The sequence below is a fragment of the Gopherus evgoodei genome, unplaced genomic scaffold (assembly GCF_007399415.2).
Source record: "Gopherus evgoodei ecotype Sinaloan lineage unplaced genomic scaffold, rGopEvg1_v1.p scaffold_38_arrow_ctg1, whole genome shotgun sequence".
In the NCBI taxonomy this organism is placed as follows: Eukaryota; Metazoa; Chordata; order Testudines; family Testudinidae; genus Gopherus; species Gopherus evgoodei.
In genome coordinates, this window is record NW_022060059.1 from 2,294,824 (window position 1) to 2,315,376 (window position 20,553).

A 20,553-nucleotide genomic window follows, 5' to 3' on the forward strand; every position below is an offset into this window, starting at 1 on the left:
TTGACCTCAATGTCCTTAACTACTTTCTCCTTCAAAATTTTTTCCAAGACCTTACATACTGCAGATGTCAAACTAACAGGCCTGTAGTTACTCGGATCACTCTTTCTCCCTTTCTTAAAGATAGGAACTATGTTAGCAATTCTCCAGTCGTATCGTATAACCCCTGAGTTTACCGATTCATTAAAAATTCTCGCTAACGGGCTTGCAATTTCATGCTCCAGTTCCTTTAATATTCTCGGATAAAGATTGTCCGGGCCCTCCGATTTTGTCCCATTAAGCTGTTCAAGTATGGCTTCTACCTCAGATGTGGTAATATCCACCTCCATATCCTCATTCCCTTCCCCCCTCTCATTCTGGGGACACCAATAAAGGAGAAAAATAATTACTGCTGAGGCCTCTGTTTTCTGTCTCCCTTTACACTGATACTTAGCATTTAGGGTCATGCTTTGTTTTCAAAGCACTATACAGACATTAATTATCCCTCACAGGTATTGTGAATCTACCTAGGATTTTATATTGCCTCGATCTTGGTGGTATGTAAATGCCTGAGGTATGCAAGTAAATGTTAGCCCCATTGCATAGATGGTGGAAGTGAAGCACAGAAAGTGATTGACTTTCCCAAGGCTGCACAAAAAGTCATTGGCAAAGCCAGGATAAAAATGCAGGAATTCCTGGCTTACTGCTCTGTGCTCGGTCCACTAGACCACAACACCTCACTGTTTTTTTTTAAATGGAGAGTTTAGTACTTGTGAAAAGTACCACTTTTGACACACCCAGAGAAGTCTCCTATTTGCAGCCCAAGTACTGAGTAAGGAGCTGCAGCAGTGCTGGCTCCCTCATTGTGTCTCAACTTCAACATAAAGGAACCACCTCTCTGGATCAGAGGGCAGATCTGTCTTCATGGCTTGTTCATTCCTTGATCTCTTGGCTCAGATCCCCAATGATGGTACACATTTTGTTTAGTTTTGTGCAAGAGATATGGGCTCTTTTCCATCAAGAACAGCAACTCATTTTGTATAGGCCATCAAACAGCCATGAGATCAGACCTCTTGATTGCTACTGAGCTGGATTTGAACCATGGCTTAGATGAGTAAGACACTACATGTATGTCTATACTGCAGCTGAGAAGTGTAATTTTCAGTTTGCATAGACATACCTGCACTAGCTCTGACTGAGGTAACATGCTAAAAATAGCAGTGAGGCCATGGCAGCTCATGCAAATCACCTGAATAAGTACCTAGGGCCTCTGATGGGTTTGTACTCAGGTGGCTGGCCTGAGCCACTGCCCATGCCACCACAGCCACACTGCTATTTTTAGCATGCTAGCTCTGAATGAGTGGGTGTACATATGTCTATCTGAGTGAGGAATTACACCTCCCAGCTGCAACGTAGATGTATCCTTAGAGTTTGCTGCTTGGCTAAATGTTTATCTGCATTTGCGGTATCTTTTATACATGTTTAATGTTCCTGGTATTTAAAAAATATATATATATATAGGACAAACTAAAAGTGATGCAGTGTCAGATAGATAATGTGATTGTGAAGCTTGCAATGCTGTTTAGGAGGCATTGAAAATTGTGATTTGTACAGTTGATGTTGAAATGCAGTAGGTTTTATATTTGATGAGTAAGTGCAGATAAAGGAGGCTGTTTAACTCCTGTGCTTCTGGCAGGATTATTCAATACAATCATAGAATATTAGGTTTGGAAGAGACCTCAGGAGGTCATCTAGTCCAATCCCCTGCTCAAAGCAGGACCAATACCAACTAAATCATCCCAGCCTTAAAAACCTCTAAGGATGGAGATTTCTCTACCTCCCTGGGTAACCCATTCCAGTGCTTCATCACCCTCTTACTGGGATAGTGTTTCTTAATACGCAGCCTAGACCTCCCCCACTGCAACTTGAGACCATTGATTCTTGTTCTGTCATCTGCCACCACTGAGAACAGCCTAGCTCCATCCTCTTTGGACCCCCCTTCAGATAGTTGAAGGCTGCTATCAAATCCCCCCTCATTCTTCTCTTCTGCAGACTAAATAACCCCAGTTCCCTCCGCCTCTCCTCAGAAGTCATTTTCCCCAGCCCCTTAATCATGTTTGTTGTCTTCTGCTGGACTATCTCCAATTTGTCCACATCTCTTCTGTAGCAGGGGCACAAAACTGGGCACAATACTCCAGGTGTGGCCTCACCAGTGCCGAATAGAGGGGAATAATCACTTCCCTCGATCTGCTGGCAATGCTCCTACTAATACAGCCCAGTATGCCATTGGCCTTCTTGGCAACAAGAGCACACTACTGATTCATATCCAGCTTCTTGTGCACTATAATATCCAGGTCCTTTACTGCAGAACTGCTGCTTAGCCAGTCGGTCTCCAACCTGTAGCAGTGCATGGGATTCTTTCTTCCTAAGTGCAAGACTCTGCACTTGTCCTTGTTGAACCTCATCAGATTTCTTATTGCCCAGTCCTCCAATTTGTCTAGGTCACTCTGGATCCTATCCCTACCTTCCAGGATACTTGCTGAGGATGCAATCCATCCCATCATCCACATCATTAATAAAAATGTTGAACAAAACCAGCCCCAGGACCGACCCCTGGGGCACTTTGCTTGATACCGGCTGCCGACTAGACATTGAGCCGTTGATCACTACCCGTTGAGCCCAGCAATCTAGCCAGCTTTCTATCCACCTTGTAGTCCATTCATCCAATCCATACTTATTGTTCCTCCTCAGCCTTGGTGGGTCCTGCACTTATTGCTGGTTTTGCTCACCTCAGAGATTCACAGCAGCCCCCAGTTTGGCCACTTTTGCTAGTGGCTCAAACCTGCCGTTCACTCAGCTAACCTCATCACTGGGCAGCATGGGGAAAGGGAGGAGAACAGTCCTTGCAGTCTCTGCAGACCCACCTAGTGGGTCGGAGGATAGGCAAGGGACCTTCCCCTCTGGTGGGACCCACAGTTCAGGTCACCTCCTCTTACCTCGAATAGGGAGTTGAGGGGGATGGGGGGAACCCAGGCCTGCCCTCTACTCTGGGTTCCAGCCCACGGCCCTGTAGATTGCAACTGTTTACAGCAGTGATCTCCAACACGGTGCCTGCACGCGCCATGGCGCCCGCTGGGGCATTTATGTGTGCCCGCCTACTGCCCAGCAGGGGAGAGAAGCTGTGGCCCCATGCCTAATGGGGACAGAGAACTCAGGCTGCAGGCGCTGGTGCTCTCCGTCCCTGGCGCTCTCCGTCCCTGGCAGGCGCAGGGCTGCAGCTTTTCTCTGGCTTCTCCGGGGCTGCAGGCGCCGGCGTTCTCTGTCCCTGGCAGGTGTGGGGCTGCGGCTTCTCTATAGCTTCTCCGGGGCTTCAGGTTGTGGGCCCCGATGTTCTCTATCCCCGGCAGGTGTGGGGCCGCAGCTTAAGCCGGAGAGAAGCTGCAGCCCCACGCCTGCCAGGGACAGAGAACCTCGGGGCTACAGGCTGTGGGCGCTGGTGTCTCTGTCCCTGGCAGGCGCGCAGCTGCGGCTTCAAAGCTGGAGAGAAGCTGCAGTCTCATCCCTGCCGGGGACAGAGAACTCTGGGGCTGCAGGCTTCATTCTATGTTAAAGTAAGAATAATAAATATATTTGGACGAGCAGTTCAACAATGTTTTATTTTTTAAAAAATAAATAAGATGAAAACTGTTTATGATATTTATTTTGTAAAATATTTTGTAGATAAAAAAGAGCAAATTCACATGGTAAGGTGAAAGAGTAATTGCCAAATAATTTAAATAATACCTTTTATATGTAAAATTACCCTTTTTATCTTATGGATTCATATATTATGTAATATTAAATATGATGTTTTTCTTATTATTTAATGTACAAGCAGAAAATAAGCCTTGAAAAATTGTTGGCGCCTGCTACACTCTTCTGAAAACACGAATGTGCTACTGGCCACAAAAGGGTTGGGGACCACTGGTCTACAGTGTCTCTTGTAACAGCTGTGTGACAGCTACAATTCCCTGGGCTACTTCCCCATGGCCTCTTCCCAACACCTTCTTTATCCTCACAACAGGACCTTCCTCCTGATGTCTAGTAACGCTTGTACTTCACAGTCCTCCAAAAGTACACCTACTCACTCTGAGTTTCTCGTACCTCTTACTCCCAACTCCTCACATGCACTCCTCACTGACTGAAGTGAGGTTCTTTTAAAACCAGGTGCCCTGATTAGCCTACCTGTCTTAATTGATTCTAGCAGCTTCTTAATTGACTTCAAGTCTCCTAATTAGCCTGTCTGCCTTAATTTGTTCCAGCAAATTCCTGATTGTTCTGGAACTGCCCCTTTTATCTTACCCAGGGAAAAGGGACCTGATTAACCTGGGGCTAATATATCTGCCTTCTATCACTCTCCTGTTGCCAACTGGCCCCACCCTGTCACATTATTTAACTTGCTGGCAAGAATATTGTGGGAGACTGTATCAAAAGCTTTGCTAAAGTCAAGATATATCACATCTACCACTTTCCCCATATCCACAGAGCCAGTTATCTCATCATAGAAAGCAATCAGGTTGGTCAGGCATGACTTGCCCTTGGTGAATCTATGTTGACTGTTCCTGATCGCCTTCCTCTTCTCCAAGAGCTTCAACATGGAGTAACCAGTCCATTGTCTAATTCTGTCTCTAGCCTGCCCTGACTGAGTGGGTGCTTTTCACCACCTCATTCCCCAGTCTTGTTGGCCTTGTGCTTCCTTGTCTTCTGGCTAGCTTAATCTACCTGACCTGCGTGTGCACAAGGAGCAAGTAGAAAGAAAATGAGACTCATGAAATATAACCATAAGTCTCTGTATTAATTGCATATTTCAGTCTGTATCTCAAAATGTTATTTGTGTGCTTGACTTCTAAGATGGTGATGTTTAAATTGAGAGTGTGATTCCCAATGCAGGGAGACATACTTGTGCTAGCTGTGATGGAGCTAATGGGGTAAAAATAGAGTATGGCCATGACAGCGCAGCCAGTGAATGGAGCTAGCAGTCTCGAGTACATGCCTATGGCTTTGCACAGGTACATGCTCTGGGAGGCTGGCCCCTTCTGTTGGTCACACTGCCATGACTGCAGTCTGTTTTTAGTGTTGCTAGATCAGTTAGAAGCCCTAAGGCCTCGACTGCACACGCAAATAGTTAAAGTCATACAACCCCCCCCACCTCTACCATCTCTTAGAGAGGTGAATTAAAAGACTCTTCTCTTGATGACGAAGCATCTATACTACAGGGGCATAGCTGCACCAATGTAGCTATGCCACTATAGTGACTGTAGTGTGGACATACCCTTAGACACCTTTATACCCATATTACTCTGTCCACAGTTGGGTTGGACCAGATAACTATTTCAGTTAAAAAACAAGCACACAATTAGCCAAAAAAGTCACATTGGCACAAAAAACTGTATGTGGAGCAGGTCTCAGGCACCAGGAGGCTTCACATCTAGAATCTGAAACAAAGCAGCAAACACAGGTGCCAGACCTGCAGGGTGTTCAGTGATTGGTATAATTTGGGTGATGTACTCAGGTCTGACCTAAGAATAGAAGATTTGTGAGATTCCAGCCAAAGGCAGGTAAGACAAAAGGCTGGCCACTGAGTTGGGTGCGCTCATGATATGTGTACACTGCAAGTGAAGATGTTGTTCTAATGCAGATAGCTCTACCCATGCCAGCTTTAAGCTAGCTAGCCTGAATAGTAATAGTAGTAAAGACATGGTGGTACGGTCTAGGTGCCTGAGTGCTGCTGGAGGCCCTAGGCACATACTTGGGTTTTGTGGCTGCACTGCGGCCTGTGCAGCCATATCTTTACTCTATTGTTACCCATGCTAGCTCCAATTACATCTTATTTGCTGTGTAGACATTGTGACGGTGTACCCCATACATCTTCATGGGAATATGCTTATGAATATATATATGATATAACTGGAATATGTTTCATGCTACATATGCCATGTAACATGTCTTTGTAAAGGTTATAATCTACTGAATACATTCCTTCTATTTGTATGCATGTATCATTTTTGTACTTGAAGTTGGCTTGACTGTATACTTGCTTGATTTCTGTTGAGAAAGACATGCAAATTAAATGCCTAGTCAAGAACCACTTAAGCCAACAATGAACTTGAAGATGCCAGTCCACATTGGAGCTTTCCCAGGAATGTGGCTTGACTGGTAAGAAACTCAGTCATGCGTGGACATGTGACTTGCCCATGTGACTCCAAAACTCCATCTTGGAGCTGGACTTTGCATAGGAGAGAGGAGAAAGTCTGTTTAAATCCCTGGGAGACCCCTCCATTTGGTCTTCAGCTGGCTAAAGAGAGAACCTCTCCACCCCTAAGGATACCTGAAAGAGACTGGAACAAAGGACAGTAACTACAGGGGGTGAGAGTGTCACGAAGTCCCCGGGCAATGCTCTGGAACTGCTCCCCACAAAGCCAGTCAGGACTTTGGGGAGCCTCCTCTCCCTTGGAGCAGACTATCTTCAAGGCAAAAAGCTCACACAGCTTCACTTTCCTGGGTCTCTCCTTGGAGCATTCAGCAGATGCCCCTCCATGCACTTCCCACAGCGAGTCTGCCCAGGCGGGGTCCTGAGGAAGCCAGAGGGTCCTGCACGTACCCCCACTTTGCAGTCAGACATAACTCTTAGCCAGCCAGTAAAACAGAGGTTTATTTGATGACAGGAACACTGTCTAAAACAGAGCTTGTAGGTACAGAGAACCGGACCCCTCAGCCGGGTGCATTCTGGGGCCCAGGGAGCCAGACAACCCCATCTGCACTCACTCCCCGTCCCCAGCCAGCTCCAAACTGAAACCCCCTTCAGCCCCTCCTTTCTGTCCTTTGTCTCTTTCCTGGGCCAGGAGGTCACCTGATCTCTTTGTTCACCTTTAGCTATCCCCTTGCAAAGGGGGGAAGGGCCCTGGCCTTTTGTTGCTAGGAGACAGAAATGCATAGGGGAAACTGAGGCACCCACAGAGTCTTCAGAGGAAACATTAAGAACAGTCTCACTTCATCACAGTGAGTAATTGCTGGACCCAGACTAAAACGAGACTAGTCTATAAAAGGAAGCTTACTGGAATTCCTCTGAGGGTGAGGTCTTTATTCAGTCTTCTTACCGTATTAGACATAGACTTGCACATTTTATTTTATTTTGCTTGGTAATTCACATTGTTCTATCTGTTACTACTTGGAGCCACTTAAATCCTACTTTGTGTATTTAATAAAATCACTTTTTATTTATTAATTAACCCATAGTATAATTAATACCTAGGGAGGGGGCAAACAGCTGTGCATAGCTCTCTATCAGTGTTATAGAGGGCGAACAATTTATGAGTTTACCCTGTATAAGCTTTATACAGGGTAAAACGGATTTATTTGGGGTTTGGATCCCATTGGGAGTTGGACATCTGAGTGTTAAAGACAGGAAAAAGTCTCAAGTTGCTTTAAGTTAAGTCTGCAGCTTTGGGGCATGTGGTTCAGACCCTGGGTCTGTGTTAGAGCAGACTGGCTTGTCTGGCTCAACAAGACAGGGCGCTGGAGTCCCAAGCTGGCAAGGGAAAGCAGGGGCATAAGTAGTCTTGGCACATCAGTTGGCAGCTCCAAGGGGGTTTCTGTGATCCAACCTGTCACAGTATTTTCTTTTTGTTTTTAGTAAAATTTACCTTTTTTATGAACAGGATTGGTTTTTTGATGTCCTGAGAGGTTTGTGCATGTTGTTTGATTAGCTGGTAGCCACAGCTAATTTCCTTTGTTTCCTTTTTCAGCTCTTCCCCAGAGGGGGTGTGTGAGAAAGGGCTTGAGGGCACTCCACAGTGAGGTATTCCCAAGTGCTCCTTCATGGGTTCAAAGGGAGTTTTGTTGCATTTGGGTGGTGGCAGCATTTACCAAGCCAAGGTCAGAGAAAAGCTATAATCTTGTGAATTTAATACAAGCCTGGAGTGGCAAGTATTAATTTTTGTAATCCTTGCAGGCCCCACTTCTGCACTCGGTGTGACAGAGTGGGGATTCAGCCTTGACAGCTAGTAACCCAGTACTCCTAAAGAAAAAACACTAGGACTGAATATTATACATCTTTCCCAAGGGATTCAATAAATGTCAACTCTTTGTGTTGTGAAATAAAATACATAAGAGGACATGTGATATGAAGGTACTGGGCAAGCTATAAATACTTGAGTAATGTGTCAAACCTGGAACTCTTTGCATTGCTATTATGAGGTTGAACCTAATACAATGAATATTTGTACTTATTATGATAGTTTATTGTATCTTAACTGCACTTTTAGGACATTTTAAACATTTATATTATATATATTATATATATGATGATCGTTTTGGGGCTATCCCATGGTATGTTTTATCCTTTATTTATGTTAATGAATTGAATTAAGCAGCCCGGGACATGTTCCACCTGTCTTTACACATTTGTCCTCCATTTGATTTTGCAGGAGTGTCACTGAGCATCCAGAACTGCAAGATCGCATCCCTGTTAGCCACTTTTGGGACCCTGGTGAACCAAGGCTTTTTGTATGTGAAGCAGTCCTTGAACCAAACCTGCGGTTTCCAGACAAGCAGCAGCGACAGACAGAGAACTCAGAAAGCACAGTATGTTTTTTCTCTTGCTCTGTTCTGATTTGTTTTTATCCCAGTAATAAACTATTGGTTCTGGCCTTCACTAAATTATCTGTGTAGATACTGTGATCCAGTGCACAGAAGGTAGCAGCCAAACAAACTTAAGAGTCTGGTATTTGTGACTTCTATTGGTCATAATACGTTTTGTTGTTAGCAGTGGGTTTCATGCTGAAAATATTAGAACTCGTGGTAAGAAAATAGGAAAATCTTATGAGCAGAAGGCCAGTTCAAAATGTTTTTCCTAGAGCACTCATATTGTGGTTTTTGTAAGCTCAAATCAGTAACAAACAGCCCAGGGTGTTTTAGTTTTGTTTATTCCCACAGAAAGTGAAAGATATTGACTTTAATCATGAGATCATTGGGGCTTTTCTGGAGGGTTTGCAGAAGGCTCTAATGCTGCTCTTCATTGCTAATCTGTGGGTTTTTCCCCCCATAAGTATATATGACTGAGGAAAAACATGAAAAACACTGCAAGTTACAAAGTAAGAGAGGAAGGGACATAACTCTATGAAGGAACCCAAATCTCAGTGTCGCAGGTAGATGTGGGTCTGAATCAATATCTAAAATTTGGGGATATTCAAAATCCAAGCTTGGTTCTGGATTAGAATTGTGCAAGTGAGGTCTGTTTATCAGTGGATCAAACCCAAAATCCCAGATCTGAAACACCATTCCATTTTGAAATATGGATCCAAATTTTGTCTCTTGGGCCCATCTCTAGTAACAAAATATGTTTAGTTAGAATAATAAAGACCCTTCAGTTAAAGGTGAACTGCAAAGTACCAAAAAAAAAAAGAAAGTCTTTCCTCTATATTGCTTCTTTGAGACAGCCTTTTTACCTCCTCGTTGCACTTCCCAGAAATGGCTCTTTTCTGCTTGTTATTTAAATTTTTTTTAAAGTGGTGAATTAACACTAAATGTTGCCCAGATTTAATTTTACCAGAGAGCCTGTCAAATAAATCAAAGGCTCTTCCTTGCTAATGTGCTTCCAGCACTTCTGACTTCACTACTCTGACAATGCTTCCTCCTCATCTGCTCTGTGGTGGGGATCCCTACAGTTGCTCCTTGGATCTAAAATGTAGAGGTCCATGTTGCCCCTTCCAGACCAGGGTCCAGATCCATGCACAATCCTGCCATAATTCTCTCCAGATTAGACATATTACATTTCTCTTTGCTGCATGATCTTGGCAAAATCTTTGGAGCATCTGAACAATGGGGAAGTGGTAGATGAAGTTTAGGTTGCAATCTTGTGTGGCATCACATTCTGGTCCTCTGGAGACCTTGTCAAGGTTCTCCGGCAAAGAGAAGGAAATTAAGACTTGATATTTCTAATGTGAAGAAGAAGCAGAACAAAATGTTTAGCTTGTAAATAATTTTGGGTCTTTAAACATAAAGAAGCAGAAAAGGGTCAAATAATTTTTAGTTTGAGACCCTCTATTCAGCAAAGCACTAAACTTGTGCTTAATATTAAATGTGTGAGTGGTTCCACTGTCTTCAGTTGGGTCTAGATGCTTCAAGTGCTTTGCTGAATTAGCAAATAACTGTGTGATAACCCAAAACAATCTGTGAGTTCCTGCTGAGCAGCAATAGTAAACTAACAAATATTGTTCTTCAAACCTACAGGGAGGGTTACTGACCTCCAGGGATATTCTTATGCAGACAGAAGGTTAAAGAGTAGGCATCTGCTGAATGACAACTAAAGCCTTAGGTCTTGTCTACACTTGAAAAAACACCCAACTGAGCAATGCAAGTTTCAACACTGTAAAGTGACAGTGTAGATAGTGCTGGTAACTATTCCCCTCATGAAGGTGGTTTTATTACAGCACTGGGAGAGCTGGAGCCGTGACAACACAGCCACATTAAAGTGGAAGCTTTTTAAAGTCGGCTGTGTGGACATACCTTTAGAAAAGAATGTCTAGTGAAACACTTTGAGCTTTTAAAATGGCACTAGGAATGATGCTGGATTAAAAATAACTTAAAAGTAGTTGTGAGTTATGCCTGTGCTGGGTCTTTAAAACAGAGACTTCCAGAGCAGGAGTATGCTATCGGGGCTTCCCTCTTCAGGGATGGCGATGCTGATTCCTGAGAGACAGAGGTGACTGGCCCTATGCAAATATAGTTTAAAGTGTAGAATGACTTAGTTAGCCACTTAGTGTAGGGAGGAAGCCTGTTGCTCTGCCCTCACCAGCAGGTGTTTGTGTGGTGTTTTGTTCAAGTGAAGACTCTGCCAACTGAAAATAGAAAATAAAAACAAAACTAAAATAGGATATTGTACCATTAAAACAAAACAATATTTTATATCCCCTTCCAGCCGGATGTTTTAATTATATCATTCTTCAGTACTGAAGAGCATGGCCTTTTGCTTCAGGACAGCTTCCCATTGCCTTCAACCTACCAGGCTCTTCTGGGCATCGAGGTGCCACATTATTACTTTGCAAAAAAGGTGAGAGATCACAAAGAGGACATCCTTTTCTACTTCTGCCACAACCACATGCTAACACCTTTCTTTGCACTTGAGGCCAGATACAGCCAAAAGGAGCTTGGAGTAAGCAGGTTCAGTGCCAATGAAAGTTGTGACAAGGGATATGTCTATACTGCAATAAAAAAACCTGTAACCCTAAATCTCAGAGCTCAGGTTAGTTGACTCAGGCTCACGGGTCTCAGGCTGCAAGACTAAAAATTGCATTGTAGATATTCAGTCTCAGACTGGGCTCTGAGACCCTCCCCTTTTGCAGGTTCTTGAAGCCTGCAGCCTTAGCCTTGTGAGCCTGAGTCCTTGAATCTTTTATCACAGTATAGTCAAAGGTAGTAATAAAATGGATGTATTGACAATGTAATGTAAATTGCACTAATCTGGCATTCCATGGGTGTGCAAAAGGTGAGTGATATACAAGCAAAAGTGATGGAGCAGTTCTTCTTCGAGTGATTGCTCATATCCATTCCAGTTAGGTGTGCGTGCGCTGCATGCACGTTCGTCGGAAGACTTTTTACCCTAGCAACACTCGGTGGGTCGGCTGGGGGCCCCTGGAGTGGCGCTGCTATGGCACCGGATATATACCCTAGCTAACCCAGCCACCCTTCAGTTCCTCTTACCGTCCATGTTGGTCGTTGGAACAGTGGAGTGCGGCTTAGCTGACCTCCACTCCCCTAGCTACTCGTAGTTTCTCGTTCGTTATCGTGTATATAGTTATAATTCTTTTATATATATATATATATATATATATATATATATATATATATATATATATATATATATACACTTATAGTTATACGTTTCTTCTTTAATAGTATAGTTAGTTTAGTAATAGTTAGCAGGGTTCGGGGAGTAGCCCCTTCCCCGCACTCGGTTCCGGAGCCCATGCCCGTCTCACCGGGTTTCAAACCGTGCTCGGCCTGCCACAGGCCGATGCCGACAGGAGATCCGCACAACTCCTGTTTGAAGTGCCTCGGGGAATCGCACGTGACAGCTAAGTGCCCCATTTGCAACGCTTTCAAGCCGCAAACAAAAAAGAAGCGGGACATCAGGCTTAAACAGTTCCTCATGAAGGCGGCTCTCACCCCTCCACCTTCGGCACCGAGCGCTGGTCAGTCGGTGAGAAGAAGTGCCTCTGCGGCACCTGACCGCACCGGTACACCCAAAGACTCTCGGCACCGGATGTCGCCAGCGCCGAAGTCAGCTCCGTGACGCTCCCTCTCCCCGAGGTTGAGGAAGGCCAAGACTCCTGCTGCTTCGACACCACCCACACTGCAGCCAGAGAGTAAGCCTAGGTCGGATCGCCTGGCGCCGACACCCGCTGCGGCACCAACTAAATCAGCACCATCGATTCCGGTCCCACAAGGGCCGTCGAGTCCGGCGCCTGTTAGCTCCCCGCGCCTGCCACGGTAGAGCTCACCATGCTGTCCACACCAGAGGCGTTCTCAGCGGCGAGGGACCTGATCGCCTTGACAGACTCGGCACTGCCTCTACCTCCGGCACCACTGGTGAGGGTAATCCAATCCATAGGCAAGCCGACCTTGATTAGACCACCCTCTGTCAGCACAGCGGACCGGCACTGCTCACGGTCGCGGTCCCGCAGACGCTCCAGGTCCAGACGGCGCTCCCGCTCTCGATGCCACTCGCAGTCCTGGCACCGTTCTACTACACGGCACCGGTCAGACTCATGGCACCGGTTGGACTTCTGTTCACTGGCTCACTACCCACGGCACCGCTCCAGTTCTCGGCACCGCTCCAGGCACCGTGCCTCCCAAAGCCATTCACGACGCTGGGATTCGAGATCTCGGTCGACCTCCCGGCACCGATCTGGTCGCAGGTCCCGCTCTCGATCCCGGTACCGATATGCATCCCGGCACCGGTCTCCGATACGTAGGGGAGCGAGGTCCATTGGAACATCTGCACAAGGCTTCTCCGCTCCTCCATGGCCATCCAGACATACGTCGGTGTCCTCCCACGCGGACAGCTACTATGGCCAAGACCGCGATTCCGATGTGCCCACCAGAGTGTTTCAAGAAGCCTGGTCTCAGGACCCAGGACCTCACCAGTGGTCCTTTTGGACACCTTGGGCGTACCACCAGGCCCAAGATGCTCCTCTAGTTCTGGCCTGCTCCACTTCATCAGAGCACCGAGCACCAGAGGCCACAGTTAGCCATCCTCCTCCACCCGGGACGGAGGAGCCACTAGACCACCCACCGGGTTCCTTGGTGCCGCTGGAGCAGGAACCAGCGCATGAGCAAGAGGCCATACAGGACCCGCTTGTCCCCGGCATTTCATCTTCTTCCTCTCCAGATGAGGCAGTGTCAGGGACTTCCTCTTCGGGGCCGCCTCCAATAGACCTAAGAGCCCATCAGGACCTCCTCAGGAGAGTAGCGCTCAACATGAACCTCCAGGTTGAGGAGGTCCTGGAGGTCGACGACCCTGTAGTGAGCATCCTTTCGGCAGATACTCCCACTAGGGTGGCTTTGCCCTTTATCAGGACCATCCAGGCCAATGCAGACACCTTATGGCAGTCCCAAGCCTCCATCCCCCCTACGGCCAGGGGGTCGAGCGTAAATACATGGTACCTTCTCAGGGGTACGAGTATCTATATGTCCACCCTCCTCGCTAGTTGTCCAATCGGTCAACGAGAGGGAGCGCCATGGCCAACAGGCTCCAGCCCCAAAGTCAAAGGAGGCTAGGCGAATGGACCTTCTCGGCCGCAAGGTGTATTCGGCAGGCGCCCTACGGCTCCGGGTGGCAAATCAGCAGGCTCTACTGAGCCGTTATAGCTACAATATCTGGGCAGAGGTGGGTAGATTTACAGAACTACTCCCCCCGGACTCCCGCCACGAATTCGCTGCATTCCTAGAGGAAGGGAAAAAGGTGGCCAGAACCTCCCTCCAGGCTTCTCTAGATGTGGCCGACTCGGCAGCCAGAACTCTGGCCTCCGGTATCACCATGGGACACATCTCATGGCTACAGGTTTCCAACCTCCCGCCTGAGTTACAATATACAATCCGGGACTTACCCTTTGATGGTAGCTGTCTGTTCTCGGAGAAGACTGACCTCAGGCTACAAAGCTTGAAAGACAACAGGGTCATCATGCGTTCTTTGGGCATGCATACACCTGTGACCCAACGCAGACCTTTCCGTCCCCAGACTCACCGCCCATACTTTGTGCCCAGACACAGGCAAGACTTTAGCAGACGGGCCGGGCGGGGTGGCCATAGACGCCAGTCCGGACCCCAGGGGGGCCAAAACCACGGCTCCTCAAAACCACCAGCGGGACCTAAGTCTGCCTTTTGAAGGTACACCCGAGGACAGCGTACCAGTTTCAGGACAGGATCCTTTTCCTCTCTTCTCCAACCGCCTCTCCTACTTCCTCCTGGCATGGTCCCAATTGACCTCAGACCTCTGGGTCCTATGCACGGTGAAACAAGGATACCACCTCCAATTTGTTTCATCCCCACCTTCCAACCCTCCAACCCAGTCCCTCTTCAGGGACCCTTCTCATGACCAATTCCTCCTACAAGAGGTGCAGACGCTCCTCGCCATAGGAGCAATAGAGGAGGTACCACAAAACGAAAAGGGCAAAGGGTTTTACTCCCGTTACTTTCTGATCCCCAAGTCGAAAGGAGGCCTCAGGTCCATCCTAGACCTGCGAGGCCTCAACAATTTCATGATAAAGTTGAAGTTCCGCATGGTCTCCCTGGGGACCATTATCCTGTCCTTGGGTCCTGGAGACTGGTATGCTGCCCTCGATATGAAGGATGTGTACTTTCACATCGCCATTTTTCCTCCACACAGGAGGTATCTTCGCTTTGTAGCCAACCACCAGCACTATCAATTTACAGTCCTCCCCTTTGGCCTTTCCATGGCCCCAAGGGTGTTTACAAAGTGTATGGCCGTAGTCGCCGCACACCTCCGCCGACGTTGGATACACGTATTCCCATATCTGGATGACTGGCTCATCAGAGGGACCTCCAAGACACAGGTCAGGCAGTATGTAGGCATTGTCAGGGACCTATTCACACGCTTAGGCCTGAAGCTCAATATGGAGAAATCCACACTGGTCCCCACACAAAGGCTAGACTTCACAGGAGCTACCCTGGATGCCAATCTAGCCAAGGCCTGCCTACCTACCCCAGCCGTGATTCCAGGCAATGTTAACGATCATTCGAGGTCTGCAGAACTTCCTGACGACCTTGGCTTGCACCTGTCTTGGTCTCCTAGGTCACATGGCTGCCTGTACTTATGTGACCAAATATGCCAGGCTCCGCCTCCAACCCCTCCAAACATGGCTCAATTCGGCCTACCGTCCAGGCAAGGACCCAAAAGACACAATAGTCACCATTCCCCCGAACACCCTACGCTCCCTCTACTAGTGGCTAACCCCCTGGCTGGTATGTGCAGGGTTACCATTCCATCTGCCGCAACCCTCGCTGTCCCTGACGACGGACGCATCATCTCTCGGATGGGGGGCTCACCTCGGACACCTTCGTACCCAGGGCCTTTGGTCATCGCAGGAGCTGACGCTTCACATAAATGTCCGAGAGCTGAGAGCAGTCCGCCTGGCGTGCCAGACATTCCGGCAGCATCTACATGGCTGTTGTGTCTCAGTGTTTACAGACAACACAACGGCCATGTATTATATCAACAAACAGGGAGGGACTCGATCTTCCCCCCTCTGTCAGGAGGCCATCCGACTCTGGGACTTCTGCACGGCCCACTCGATGGACCTGGTGGTGTCCTTTCTCCCAAGGGTTGGAGCGCTCTGGTGGATCAGCCGAGCAGATCCTGCCTCTGTCACGAGTGGTCGATGGGACCAGATGTTGTTCATTCGGTCTTCCAGAAGTGGGGCTTTCCCCACATAAACCTGTTCGCCTTTCGCACTAACAGGAAGTGCCGAGCGTTCTGCTCCTTCCAGGGTCTTTCACCGGGATCAATCTCGGACGCATTCTTCATGTCGTGGAAACACCGGCTGCTCTATGCCTTCCCTCCGTTCCCGCTGGTTCACAAGGTCCTGATAAAACTCCGCAGGGACAGAGCGCACCTAATCATGATCTCGCCAGCATGGCCCAGACAGCACTGGTACACCACACTGCTCAACCTGTCCATAGCCAGCCCAATTACCCTGCCTCTCCACCCGGACCTCATAACACAGGACCTGCAGGCCCTTCACCTCACGGCATGGCTCCTGCGTGGCTAAACAGGTCAGAGTTATGCTGCTCCGCTCCAGTACAACATATACTCCTGAGTAGCAGAAAGCCTTCCACTCGGTCAACATATCTGGCCAAGTGGAAACGTTTCTCCTGCTGGTGTGAAACGCAGAATACTACTCCCTCTCAGGTCTTGATCCCCGCTATCTTGGACTACCTCTGATCCCTTAAGCTGCAGGGCCTGGCGATATCTTCTTTGAGGGTGCACTTGGCGGCCATCTCCACATTCCATCCAGGAGAGAGTGGCCGCTCCGTGTTTTCCCACCCTTTAGTTACTGGATTTCTCAGGGGCCTGGAGCGCCTCTACTACTGGGTGCACCGCCCTGCCCCTTCCTGGGACCTCAACCTAGTCCTGAACAGGCTTATGCTTCCGCCATTCGAGCCGTTGGTGGCTTGCTCACTGCTATACCTGCCTGGACCAGCCCTGATACTCCTGAGCATAAAATTTAACTCTGGCATAAGTGGGTGCAGTTCCTATTAACTTAAATAGGAACTGCAAACTACTTGCATCAGGACTGAATTTAGTCTCCACTAAATACCAAATGGGTATAAGTTACACTCATCTTCCACTACCATTGAATGCCTAATTAGTGCAAGTTACACTCAACCACCCTGTAACTTTTGGTAAATTTGAATGTGGATCCAAACTTTGTGGTTAGCTCCTAATCTCTTGAGAAAAGAGACTACAGAAGAAACCTACATCTGGATTATCTCAAACTTTGGGGCATTTAGAGCCAGAACTTTGCAACCCAAATCTGTTTCTGATAAATAAATTACAATAACCTTTCCAAGCAGAACTGACATTTATCTGGATTACATCTAATTTTGGTTTCCCTTTCCATAAATTGCAAGATGAAAAAAAGAGCTGCTACATTCCAGTTCCACCTCATGCATGTTTTTCTTCATACTCTATGTTTATATTTTACTTTAATTTTTACCTCTCTCTTTCTCCTTCTGTATTGTTTTTTGCTGCCATTAGTTGTTGTTTCGGAGAGGATGTGTCTATAAGCCTGTTGTAAGTATCTATAACTGCCCTCTTCCACAGTCTTCATTCATCTGCCCCCTCCATTTCCATATTTTTTTCAGTCAGTACATTTCTTTTAAAGGCTGAATTACTTGTTATTTCTTTACTGACACAGTAAACATATCATAGTCTTGTGACTATTTTAAACATGGAATAGTCCATTTGACACACCAAAACTGTCTTAGATCTGGTCTACACTACAGAGTTAGGTTGACATAAGGCAGCTTACATCGACTAAATTATGTCAGGGTCCAGACTACAGTCTTTCTCCCACCTGTGTAAGTGCCCTGCTACATCGACATAATAACACCACCTCTATGAAAGACATAGGGCTTATGTTGGTGTAGTTAGGGCAACTGTGTCTGTGTAGACCCTGCAGGTTACTTGCTTACTCCATGCTGGAGCCATGAAATTCACAAGAAAGTCTGAATCACAGCTTGGGCTGTCACCTCTGGGAAGGTGGCAGGGCTCCAGCTGAAGCCCAGCTTCCCCCTGGACTCCTGGCTTGCCACTCCCAGATGGGCTACTGCCCAGGCTCCCTGCTCTGAGCTGGGCTGCCACCCCGGGGTCCCAGTTCCTCACTCTCAGCCAGGCTGCCCCACCAGTGTCCCTACGCTGAGCCAGGCTCCGCCCACCTGGCTCCATGGTGGGAGGGCGGTCCCAACCCAGCTCCCTGTTCTGAGCCAGACTGTGGCCACCCGACTCCCCACTCCCTGCAGGGATCCTGGGTACTGCCCAGTCTGTGGGGTCCCTGTTCTCTGCAGGGAGCCCAGCTGCACTGAGGCTCCTGGCTCCCCGTGGAGAGCCCGTGGGGGATGGGGGTTTAGCCAGGCAGAGTTGAGAGCCTGGGCTCTCAGCCCCCACACTGCCCCTCTTAAGTAGAAGTGCTTCTGGTGACCACTGACAGAAGGAGAGTAGTGTGGACGTGAACCACCACAGTAATTACTATGGTGACTGTAAGTCAACCTAACAATGTCTTTGCCTCTCCTGAACCAGGAATTCCAAAAATTGTATCTAATACTCATTTGCACCGTGGCTTGCATTACTTAATCTGGCTAATACTTCAGATGGTTTATTCATTAATATGTGGCTTTAAATGTGCTCTGGCATAGTTTTTAGATTAAGCTCCCTTAAATATTAACACATGGCTTTCCCTACACTTGTCTGGCAGTGAAAATGGCTTAAAGAGACTGCCTAAATTAGAATGAGGATGGTTCAGCATCCATGGTGGCTCAGACCAAGATGTTTCATTGTGTTTGGCTTGTGAAAAGTTAATTCTTAAAGTCCAAAGAGACTATTTGGTGCTGGTGACACAAGAAAGGAATTTCTCTTGTTTTGTTCAGAAGAATAGTTAAATTGCCCTGTGAGGGCTCTGAGTGGAGTTGTAATTTAGATCTTACTAAGGCTCCGGGTACTCCAAAGTTGCCATTTTTATAGAATATGGTTGTGAATCTGAGTACTAATAATGGGAAGACAGGAGTAAAAAATAAGAGGTTCTGGATAGTTAACTTAAAAAAGAAATTCACCATTGAAACTTTCAGCCTGAAAGGTTCAGAAATGTAGAGGTTATTATGGAAACTATAATGCAACCTTAACTGTAATAGTTACTCCTGCTCCTTCAGAGATACTGTACACACCTCTTATCTGTAACTGATGAAAAACAAATGTTGAGCCTCATGACTTATATGCTTTAGTAATCTTTAGAGACACTCCTTTCTATATTAAAAGGCACTTTGAAAAGTAGTATAGTATTAATTATTCTGACAACTGTAAGAGCTTGACCCTCCTCCCATTTAAGTTGAAGGGAGTAGTCATATAGTTAAAATCTTGTAGAAATCTGTATTTGTAGGTCAAGGGAATGTATTGAAGTCTGCTTAGCACCTGAATGATGGTAGTTTTCCTTTCAGCCAGGAGAAGCTGAGAAAGAAGCACAAGTGGAATCTGGCTCAGTACAACTCTCACAAATGGTTGCGAAAAGGCCCATGAGAGATTTCATTGGTCTGGAAGAGTGTGACAAAACTACCCGTGAAGCTATGCTGAACTTCAGCTTCTATCTAACAATTGGGGACATGGATGAGGCCTTCAAATCCATCAAACTCATCAAAAGGTGGGATCTAAACATTTGTAATGACTCATTTAGTGGTGGGATTTATTTTCACTTGTGTCATATGAAGTTTTGTTCCCTTTAGACTTCTTCAATTTTTCCTCCTTCTCTTTGCCCTCATTCACACTCTGTCATCCTAAACAAGCTGAAACCTTTGCCCTTTAGGTATTATGTTAACTTTTTCTTTGCTGGTCCTGTACTGTACCTGTCATGGTGGTGTCATCCAATGAGAACAATGAAATGTCAGGACATACCTAGTGCATGTAGCAGTACAGCAGATGGGATGTACCTGGCATGGTCAGCAGCAATCAAATGAACTTCTATGACTGTATGATATTGGACATCTCATCTTAGTACCCATGCTCATGTTACTTTTAATGCTATTAATTGGTAATGTTGTCAGATGTTGACTGCGTGTGAATTGTCTCTGTGTGCTATCCCAGCTCTGCAAAGATAGCTGGAACAGCAGACCTCAAGCAAACTGCCTAATGATCACAAGATCCATTTGTAACATTGCACTCTATATGATTTTATGAAAATATGCTAATGAGTATGAATTTAGTGTAACTGGAATATGCTTCATGCAAAAGGTCTCTTGTAAGGTATCATTACAAAGCTTATAATCTACTGAGTGTGATCATTCTGTTTGTATAAATGTACCACTCTTGTATCTGAAACTAGAAATATGAAATATAACTCTGAGGGCCTATTGTAATTATGCAAAGTGTGGGCCATTAATGGTGGTTTGGAATCTTGGTGGCTCCCATTAATCAGGACAATTGTCTGTAGATGATTCTGTTTTACTTGTAAGTCTTCCTGTATACATGTGTGCTGGCAAGTGGGTAATGAAGTCTTACAGTGACATGTCACTTGAACTGGAATCAATCTTTAACCTGGTGTCTTTCCATTTAGAAGGAGTGGGGGACCCAGAGAGTCAAAAGATTCCCACCTTGTGCCAAAGCTATGTAAGTGGGTGGAACAGAACAAAGGGGGTGGCCATCATGAGAAATTTCCTAGCTACCACCTGAGCTGGAACAAGGGCTGTAACAGGGGAAAGGATTGTGCCCAGACTAAGAAGGTGTCCAGTCTGTGAAAGAAACTTATTGAAACA

The 20,553-nt window shown here is 46.6% G+C and overlaps 1 protein-coding gene across 4 annotated transcripts in view; it reads left to right on the forward strand.

Moving 5' to 3' along the window:
* Positions 1-20,553, forward strand: part of IFT140 (intraflagellar transport 140) — a 244,046-nt gene that overhangs the window by 135,061 nt on the left and 88,432 nt on the right. For all 4 annotated transcript variants that reach the window (XM_030545678.1, XM_030545680.1, XM_030545679.1 and 1 more), the window contains 3 exons: positions 8,442-8,598; positions 10,934-11,065; positions 19,246-19,445. In XM_030545678.1, coding sequence (XP_030401538.1) covers positions 8,442-8,598; positions 10,934-11,065; positions 19,246-19,445 — 489 coding nt within the window. The remainder of the gene's footprint in view (positions 1-8,441; positions 8,599-10,933; positions 11,066-19,245; positions 19,446-20,553) is intronic.